At 33.6% G+C, this 10,633-nt stretch overlaps 1 protein-coding gene across 16 annotated transcripts in view; it reads left to right on the top strand.

Annotated features, from left to right (window-relative positions):
* The window catches only part of LOC119632371 (sex determination protein fox-1), a 373,741-nt gene that overhangs the window by 353,935 nt on the left and 9,173 nt on the right, over positions 1-10,633 (top strand). For 8 of the 16 annotated variants that reach the window (XM_038025241.1, XM_038025246.1, XM_038025243.1 and 5 more), the window contains 3 exons: positions 802-1,234; positions 7,588-7,645; positions 7,993-8,046. In XM_038025241.1, coding sequence (XP_037881169.1) covers positions 802-1,234; positions 7,588-7,645; positions 7,993-8,046 — 545 coding nt within the window. Of the gene's footprint in view, positions 1-801; positions 1,235-7,587; positions 7,646-7,992; positions 8,047-10,633 lie in introns of those variants that run through there. The other 8 variants (XM_038025240.1, XM_038025237.1, XM_038025249.1 and 5 more) reach the window with 5 other exon arrangements.

The following is a 10,633-nucleotide window of genomic DNA, read 5'->3' as shown; positions in this document are numbered from 1 at the left end:
TACTATCATATCACCACTTATCTACCCATTCACCCCACTTATGTGTGTACGCTCTCATCCTGCAACAAAACAAACACAATGTTTAAACAACTCAAAACACACAATATGTGACATTATTTGTGAAAAATAAAAAAATATATATATTTTATAAAAACAATAAAAATACTCTGGAATTGTTCTTTTGTGGTATGAATATGTTACTTATCTGTGTGATGTCTGTATGTTTATTATTGTTATTGTTGCTCAATCTTCCTTTTCTCAACACCATCATCCCACGCCCCCCCCTCCATCATATTGCCCAAATCAACAACCTTTTTCCTTCCATTACACCCCCCCGCCCAACTTCCTTTGTCCTACCGCAAACAAATCATATCTGATACTTAAAATACACTAACGCACACCTACACGGCGCCATATGCCCTAAAACACTTATGCTCCTATCTCCTTGCGCCCTTTCCCGACCGCTTCCGACGCTACGAAAACTATCCCATTTGACATGATGACCTCGTGTGCGGAAACGGACATGAAAAACTGACAACAATTGCTTCTTTTCGCCTAACAACGTACAAATTGTTGATGTGACCGAATGGAAATAAAAAAATAAAAAAATAATAAAAAATGATAACAAACGTAAAAAAAAAAAAAAAAAATTACAAAAATACATACTTACGTCATACTCGAAAACTATTTGTCCACTCCATACCCCATACTCCAAACATCCATCCAACTTTGACTGTAAAACACAACTACAACCACTCATGCTTGGACATACGAAACTTTTGTACTTGAACGTTTTTATAGCAGCTATGCGTGGTATGGCTTTACAACGCGGACACGTCGGTATCGTCGGTGCACCCTTCAATCCAGCCTTGGCAGCTGCTGTAGCGGCACAGCATCAACAACAACGCCAAGCGGCCGCTGTGGCAGTAGCGGCTGCAGCTGCCCAGCAACAGCAATTAGGTTTACAGCAAGCCTTGCAAGTGCAACCAGCCACCGCCGGAGCTAATGCAGCCGCCGCCATGCAGCCCAGCGCTCAACAGCAATTACAAACACTTGCTCAATCCGCCGCCGCTCCGAATGTCTCGACAGCAGCCAGCGCCGCTTATGCAGCCCGTTTAACTACAGCTCCACCGCCACCACAAACAGCTACGGCTGCGTCTATAGCCGCCGCCGCCAACGCAGCAGCTGCTGCCAATGCTGCAGCCGCTGGCACTACCCTCCATGGATATGCACCGTAAGTAATAGATGATTATTTCTTTACTCGATACAAATAATAAGAGAAACGAAAGTAGAAAAATATGATAGTTGCTCTTAAAAAAAGAGTGAAAAAATGGAAACGCAAAGATTGCAAAGAAATACAAAGTGACCGAGTTTAAGCCACTACCGGGAAGATAAAAACTTATTCATTTCGCCCAAGAATTAGGCGCGGCATGCTACGCTAACTAACATGTACGACAAAAAGGCTCAATCCGTCCGTCTTTTTTTTTTTTTTTTTGCGAAAACATTCTGTAGATTAGCAGCAACATTATAAATCGGCAGACTATGATGATCCCTTGCAAATAAAATAAAGTTCATCAAGTGCGATTGCGCAGTGCGGAAATGTGTGCTATATACTGAAATAAAGGATATCGCAAAATTTCCACAAGACTAATAATGTTTTTAATGGTAATTTTTTTATTGAACCACAATGTGCATAAGTTATGTTTGGAGTAGCAGCACATCGGGGAAATGGCCTCCATAGGCTTTAATGGCTCTTTTAACGAAATTCTGATCACCGAAACGTGCGAGCACACGATCAGAGAATGTCTCAAGCCGTAATTGAATTGCTTCACGGGATGCATGGCATGTGGCACGGTCTTGTTGAAACCACATGTCGTTCACATCAATATCATCCAATTTAGGCAGACAGAACTGCGTAACCATAGAGCGATATCAAGTGCCAGTGACAGTCATTGCTTGATAAACCTCATCTTCGACGAAATATTACCAAACATACATTATATTTGAAACATTGTTGCGCGATACTTTCTCGTGTAACGTTCCATTTTTACTAATCCCGAGCTGTCAGTTGTTAAACGGTTTTTTTTTTTTCTTTGACAATTGCCAACACTTTACCGCACAAATGGGTGGCAAATTGAAATCTTCCGTCATCTTTTGGACGCCATATACTAGAGTTTGACAAGTTGAGATGTCAATTGGAAAACAAAAGCTAACATAAATGTTTACTAATGTCGTACATACGTTGTGTACATGCATTTATTGTTCAAGTTGCACGGATCATAAAAAAATTGGTGCAGACTTAAAATGATTGAAAATCTTCTAAACGTCCCCTAATTTTTTTTTTTTTTACTCTTCGCTTTTTGATGGGAGCTATCCAATTTTTCTACCAAAAAAAAAAAAAAAAAAAAAAATTCTCTTTTTCTATAGAAATTTTCTTTTTGTAGTTTCTGTAGTTGTAAAAATATTTGATTTTTTTTTTTTTTTTTTACTTTCCATTACTCTTTTATTTTTAACTGTTTTATTAATTTTAACCTTAGCACTTGAATAGTTTTGGAAAAATTTTTTTACATTCATATTAATGCATATAGAAGCAAGAAGCTTTCATAAGTAATTTTCGATTAAAAATCCAAACACTTAAGTTATGCGTCGAACGAATAGTAATTTTTTTAAGATTTCGTGTGTGTTTTTTTGAAATGTATGCATGTGTTGGTTGGTACGGAAAACATAATTTAATAATAATAACAACAATAAAAAATCCAAACATTTAAGTGCATATATATATATATATATATATATATATATGTATATATCTTTGTATAGCTACACTTGATCTCACAATATCTCTACATCACTGTCCACTCTAATCGCTTCAACTACGTTATAAACTGAATTTGCAATCACATCAGCTGTTTATCTAGACAGCTGTTGCAATCAGCAGCTGACTTATGTTTAATAATAGTGTTCATGTTTGGTTTCTTTTTTTTTTTTCAAATTATAAAGCATTTTCTTAGACATTTTAATGTGTAAATAGCTCGAAACATTCTTTGTTACAAGAATTCTATTAAGAGAAATCTCCGAGCATCGTACCTTTAAGTGTGTGTGGCTGTGAGTGTTTTAGTTTGGGGACCCACTAGTCATTTCTTTTATTGTTGTCTGCCTGTCTCTCTCTATCTTCCTTTTTTATTTTCTCTATGTCTCTCTCTCTCTCTCTCTCTCTCTCTATCTATCTCTCTCTTTCTCTCTCGCTCTCTTTGTCTCTCTCTTAAAGTACATCTGCATGTTAAAATTATATAAAACACTTATATACGGATGGATGGGCATTTTTGTTGTATGTTTATTTACGACGATACCGTTACCTTTCGATTAATGTGCATATAAATAAGGATTATTTATTTATTTAATTTTGTTTTTTTTTTTTTTTGTCTATAGGCGCATGCGCAATTATGTGTTAAAGCAAAACATATCTTTTAAATACTTATAAGGAATATGAAAAGATTCTGTTTCTATGTATTTAGTTTTCTTTTTGTTTTCTATTTTAGATATATATTTTGTATATTTAATTTAAGATTTATAAGGACTTTTTTGCGCCTTATATGATTTAATTTAATTTAATTTTAGTTTAATTTATTTTCTAAACAAACTAAGCAAATAGTTTAGTTTTTACTTTAAACGAACTTAGTTGCAAAAAGAGAAGCAAAGTCTTCGAAAGCGAAGCAATTTTAAATAACTCGCTGACCGATCGGTCAACCATCTCTAAGAGAGAATCAAGCTTTCCTTGTTTTAACCTTGCAAACGTCTAAAACGAGATGCAAAGTTGTCCCAACGTAGGCAGAGAGATATGATAAATGCAAACGCAAAATCTCACAGGCCGATTAAAAAGCATTGAAAAAGAACTAGAACACGACGACGATTATTAGGATCGTGTAAAATAAGCTATCGATTTGTGTGTTATAGCGGAGTAGGTAAAAATCGAACACGTGACCACCATGTCCGTGATCGCGGATGTAAATCTCAATGCGGTAGAGTTTACTTTGATCGTAGAGTTATCGTGAGTGCTTAACCGGTAAAGAGGAATAACACTGACCGCTTCCCTCTCACTTTTTCTCTTTCCTCCTCTCTTTCTGACGGTCACCATATAACACAAAATGGGTTATATCCCTTGACTCATTCAACCATATTAGAGAGAAAAAAAAAAAAAAATTAAAATTATTTATATAAAACTCTTATGTATTTCTTCGTATTGGCTTACCTTTCATATTTTTCTTTTCTACATTCTACCGATATTTATATTCCATTTGTCCACCTTGTGTAAAACATTCACTAGTTATTTCTGCCATGAAATTTGTCCGTTTCATTAACTATCCAGACAGTATCTTCTCTTGTATTTCACGTAGAAATTTTCATAAATTTCGTATCTCGAAAGAAGAGGAAAAGGATAAGATCAGTAACAATAAATGTAAAAAATGTTTAGCGAGAAAGGAGATTAATAAATTTCTAAAATTAGATCTAAATACAAAACGCTGTTCTTAATAATTGACTTTATGCCAAGACTACGCATAAACCGTTGCGCTTGTTGTGCTCTTAAAAGCAAGAAGACAACATTTCTTTGCGACGATGTGTAAAACCGGTAACACAGCGCGCACAGCCAGACTATATACGCTTGGAGCTTAAGCTTGGATACCCATCGTTTAAGGTAAATATTATGTATAAAAATCGCGAAATTTCCTTAATTGTAAACATTTAATTAGACCGACCATTTAAAAGCCAAATTTTTCCATAATTCTCGACTTTATTAACTACTTTAGGACCGATTTCTAAAAACTTGCAATTTATAATGTGTCGTGGAAATACCAGAGAACAAAAGAACTCAAACACAAAAAGTTACTATTTTTAATTTTTTTTTTTCTTTTTTGTTTACTTAAATTTGGTTATGATTATTTTTGAAAGGCAATTTCTTCTGGTAATTCTTTCATCAACGTAGCGTTTTTCCACCGAAGAGCTCACAATATGCGTGCAGTTCTTTGCACGAAAAAAATTCGCAGCCGATAAAATTACAAAATGATTCTCAGCACAAACAACTGCAATAAAAACAAATAATTAATTACTTGTTGTTTCACAATTAAATTAATACATGACATATATATACTTGCATAAAGTGATCGACTGTTTATATAAGTTCTGCAAATTCTGGACACTTTTCAATTAACGTGGACGTGGAACATTTAAAGTCTTAAAGCTAAAAACCTAGCTTTGTATTTAAGCATAAATTTTGAAAACTTGAAACACAGAGCGACAAACGAAAAGTCAAAGGCGCTAAGACGACATCAATTTAACTCAAAAGCGCATGTTTATCAATAGGCACTGTTGTGATGCGTCGCTTTATATGGATGTGAAACTATAAAGATTTGGAAGAAGAAGAAAAAAAAAGAAAATCCAATATTTCGTCTTTAGCGGTAAATGCGACATCTTGCGGATTCGTCATCGCGTTTATGATGAAAATTTAAAAAAAATTATGGGTGTTTTCGGAGCTGGCTTTAGTTTCTTCTACATTGTGGGCGTATCTTTGAACAATCACGTCCTTTTTTGGACTTTATAAACTGTTTTCGGTGCACTGATAATAAACGCGATTACCATTTGAATAACAGTTTTCTCAAGTCCAAAAAGTGTAGTGTAGAACAGTGGTGGACCCAAGGTTTTTCATCTTTCGATTATCGAAAATAAATTTCAGGATTTATTTTCGTCCAACCCTTTTGTTCGGCCATTGCGTTCAATATCGTAGGCGTGGAAAGGAAAAACTCTTGTAATATGCAAGAATGTTGACTAAGAAGTACTTGATTTCCAAGCGTGACAACATCATTCAGCTCTATTCTGGAAAGTCCTTTCAGAAGCAAAAGCCGTCTTAACTCATCAACATATAATCGAAATGAAATGAAATATTAACAGGAGTCAATTGAAGATTGGCCCCTTCTATAAATCGGAACTTATTAACGAATGTGTTAAGTACGAGTAGAGAGCGCTTATCGTTAACCTATCATACGTTTGACGTAAGCGACGTAATAAACAAGATTTGACGCATTTCAGATATTGCAGAAACGTTACTTAATAATACTTATTTTCCAATCAGAAGCCAAGTATACAACAAATTCGAGATTTCAATCCCCGGACAGTGTAATCTTATTTTATACTAATACCGGAATATATTAAGATTTGTTCAACTTGACATTCGCGATCCATAGCGTATACAGAACTCGAATTAAGAGAGTAAGGGAACTTGGCTTTAAAAAGGGCCTAAAAGAAATCAATTCTTTCCATCGTTATTCCTTAAGAGCCTTTCGGCTTAATTACACTGCATAGTCAAGTAGACGTATATATATATATATATATATATATATAAATAGAAAGCTGGAAAGATTAATGCATGCACAGTGATCTCTTCCGTTTGATCTAATCGTTTTATATTCTCTTAATGCCAACCTCAGTAATCCTTTGCCTTGCCTAGAATTTCATGGATCAATTATGTCTTCGGCATCCCAATGACCTTACAATAATAGGGTTGAACCTTTTCAGTTTTCTTACCTTCCTTTCCTTCGATATGAACAGCTGTTCGGAGCATGTTCAGCTTCAATTTTTCCCACTGACGGTGTTACGCTAAAACGAAATGAAAAAACCGTAACCTTTTTACAATATGCTTTACTACGCCGACCAGAACAGAAGCATCAAGATTACTAATTTTTAGTCCGAATTTACAATAACCAACGACCGTTCAGGTAGCTTGTCATGTGTACATGCCTTACCGCTTACCGCTCTAGTAGTGCGAAAAAACGAGGAACATTGACAAGGATGACCACTTTTCAGCAACAACTTGACTATTTTTAGCGCATATTGAAAGGAAATTTACATAACATTAATATTAGTAAGCCGTGTATAAAAAAACGTGTTCAACTAATGAAACCGACTTAATTACGATATAAGTAAAAAAAGACCGCAATTTCTCTTACGTTTATCTAAGATGATTGGTATCCAAAATATGGCTCGAGAATCAAATTTCAATTTTTAATGTTAATGTGTGAACATAAAACGGATGGAAGAGATTTCGGAATCTTGTTCTGATATACGAAAATACGATGTTTATAGATCGCCTCGGACATGCCAAATTTACTATTTATGTCTTTAACCTAACGTTAATTATAAGAAGCGAAATGCTAAACAACCTTTTACTCTACAATCTCAATTAAGTAAATATTTGATTTAATTTAATAATCGTGTGAATGTGAACGAGTGAATGTGCCTGTGTAAACATGAAAAAATTTTTAAATGCAATATTAATTGAAATTTATTTTAAACTCAAATAAATTTACCTAAAGCGTCGACAACATTCAAAATAAACAACGAAAAATGTTGTTTGTTGGCCGAGTTAAACATTTAAGCTGATTATTGACATCAACTGATATCAAAAATGAATTTTGCTTTTAAGTAAATGTAAATTAATGAAACGATAATTTATGATAAATATGTATATATATATATTTACATAAGCATAAAAAAATTAACAAAATCATTATAAAAATTCTTTTAAATATTTCACAGTGTTTACTATGACCCCTTCTTAGCAGCAGCAACCGCTGATCCTAATTTGCGTTTTCAGGTAAGTTTCTTACTTATTGTTATTGTAATAAATAATAAAAATAAAAAAAAAAACCATAAGGAGAAAAAAGGCTTCCATTAAGCTTTCTTTAGTTAATTTAAGCAACCAATATATATATATATACATATTTATATATACATATATATATATATGTATGTATATGTTTCCGATTTATAAATTTATTTAATTATTTTATAACAGTAAGCGTATAAGTTATAATTCTCCTCTCAGGGCTAAGTTTAATTAATATTTCAATAGAAACTTTCATTTACAATTGTATGTGTGTGTGTTTATTTTGTTTTGTTTTTTTTTTTTTTACCATAAACAAAACATCTAAATTTTTACAGGCAGCCAAACCGGTCACAGAAGTTCCAGCAGCACAGCCAGCAGCAATTATAAATGTAATCATTGTTCCATACTTATTTGTCTTTAAAGAAAGTTATATAATAACCATAATCCTCCTCCTCTCCTCCCCTCTCCTCTCCTCTCCTCTCCTGTCCTCTCCTTCGATAGTGTTCACAATTAAATGAAGCCCTTACGGCAATACTTCTCTAACTTCATCCTTCAAACCACCATCCTCAACGCTTTCCAATCCCCACCAATCATCCCCACCACTCCTCCATCCACCGACCCATCCTTCTTGGTCCCTCTCGCCCAACCTCGCCCGACCAATATCAACCAAAGCCCTATACAATCAATTGTTTGGTATTTAAGCTTATTTTTGTTTTTTTCTTAACTATTTTGTGGTATTACCCGGTGGTTCTTTTTATTTTAACAATTTCCATACAGATATTTATCTTTATGTCTCTTTCTCGCCCTATAATATTTTGCTAAATAATGTAATTTTTAAATGAAAACAATTTACGTTTTGCATATGGTTTGAGATCCATTTTTTTTTTTTACTCTTTTTTTTATTTTTCTTATTTTTTTGTATATGTTATACAGTTTCGTTTTTTGTGGTTTTAAAAAGAAATATCTTCTCTCACCAAACACAAACAAACATACAAACACACACACACACACACACACAGAGTCACAGTCCTAGTCACAGAAAACTTAATACACAATAATTTTGTTATGGTTCAGTACTTTTACATCACATAAGGAAAAAAAAAATACTAAGAAAGTTATAAACACCTTATGACGAATCGTAAAAACCCCCACCACCTCAAACAAATACATATAAAAAAAAGCGTAATAAACATTTTCATTAATTCAGAAAATATTATTTGGCCGCTTGAGACTTTTACGTCAGTTGAGCTAAGCATACGGACGGTTAGAGTAAGCAGTCTATAGAAATAGTATTCACTTATCTTTAGTTTAGGTGTTATTGGTTCATCTATGAATAGATAACAAGACATCTTCTCCAATTTGATTTCTAAACATAAAACATAAGGATATATATGTCCAAGTACCATAGTTTCCTATTTGACGGAAGCAGACAACGAAAATTGCACCGTTGTTTAATCGATTTAGAAGGAAGTGCAATATATTTGTAGCCTATTCATCTACGATTCCGAGCCAATTTAATCGTGTCCATCCGTCCTTTCCTCCGATCGCTGTCTGCTGTTGGAATTCTCGTGATCGATATAACGATCGCAACATGTACGTTGTAAATACAGATTGTGAATTATGTTTTCATACAATTTGACATTTTACAACAACACTTATGTTTATGTAAATGTGCTTTTGTTTTTTCTTGGCCCTTGCAATACGCTTTCGAATTCTAATTTTCAAATTTGACTTAACAAAATTGAGAAAAAAAAGACAAAATTTAAATGCAAGTTTTTTTTTTTTGGGATTAATTTCGAGACTTGAATGAACCGACAGACAAGCCATCAGATATTCTTGATATAATCTGCATGCGTTTCCCTGTACATTTTTTTACTTGTATGCATATATGTGGTCTCTGTGGAAGTGATATTTCTATGCCTCACGAAACATTTGACGGCTCGTAACACTCTAACCTCTAAACTGCCTCTGCAATGGGTATAAGAAATTGTACTTGCACTAATGTGAATAATTTTCAATTTGCAACCGAGATATTAATGTAAAGCTTGTCAAGTGGACTAAATGCGAGAAAATATATTATTCGCGTCTATATCTACGCGTAAAAGTGTCGATATATCGGAAAAGAAATGAAGGAGAAATTAAAACTATCAAAATGTGTGTGTGTTTCTTTCTTAAAATAAATATTAAGTAGTAATCTGAAATGTTGTTCGATGAAGATCGATGGAAAAATGTGGAGAAAACTTTGAATTTTCAAATATATTTGCTTGGGGTGACGAGTGTCTAAGATTCGCTCTCAGGGTTGATTAATGCCAGCTTCGTTTTTTACTCTCTCTCTCTCTCTCTCTCTCTCTCTGTATCTGTTATATTTATTTTCTTCTTCTTCTTCTTCTTCTTTACATTTATACATTTCACACGAAGTTTTTGTATATTTTTTTACTTTTGCATTTGAGTTTTGTTTCGTGCACTCTTTTAAAATTTGTTTTCGTTCTTCTGCCATTTTTACATATTCAGGTTGATATTTTATAAATTAAACTGTCATTTACATACTCATACCGTAAAATGAAAATATTATAACCGTAACAAATTTATTACTTTTCTTATATACAAACTGTAGATCACGTGAACTATACTAAAAATGTGATAGAATCCTTTGTTTTCTCCCTTTTTGAGTTGTTCATTTCGCATTTCTCTTTCTTCGCATTCTTACATTTCGCAAATATTATTCATTATATAATATTCATTAATCACGGAGTTCGAGTTACGAATGCACTTATGAAATTATCATTAATATTTTACATCGAAGTATTCATTTCTGGACGGATTTCGCATCCGAATCTTTTCATGCAATGGGTTATGATTTTATAATGCGTTTTCGCATATTGCAAACGTGGCGACGGCTTTGCATTAATTGTTGTCCATAATGTCCCTTAGAGAATTAGTCGCTTGGGTTAACACCAATGCTAATCGGGAGAGGCA

Source organism: Glossina fuscipes, unplaced genomic scaffold, assembly GCF_014805625.2.
Source record: "Glossina fuscipes isolate IAEA_lab_2018 unplaced genomic scaffold, Yale_Gfus_2 1, whole genome shotgun sequence".
In the NCBI taxonomy this organism is placed as follows: Eukaryota; Metazoa; Arthropoda; class Insecta; order Diptera; family Glossinidae; genus Glossina; species Glossina fuscipes.
The sequence above is the reverse complement of the archived record's forward strand: the minus strand, read 5'-3'. Positions and strand labels throughout refer to the sequence as shown.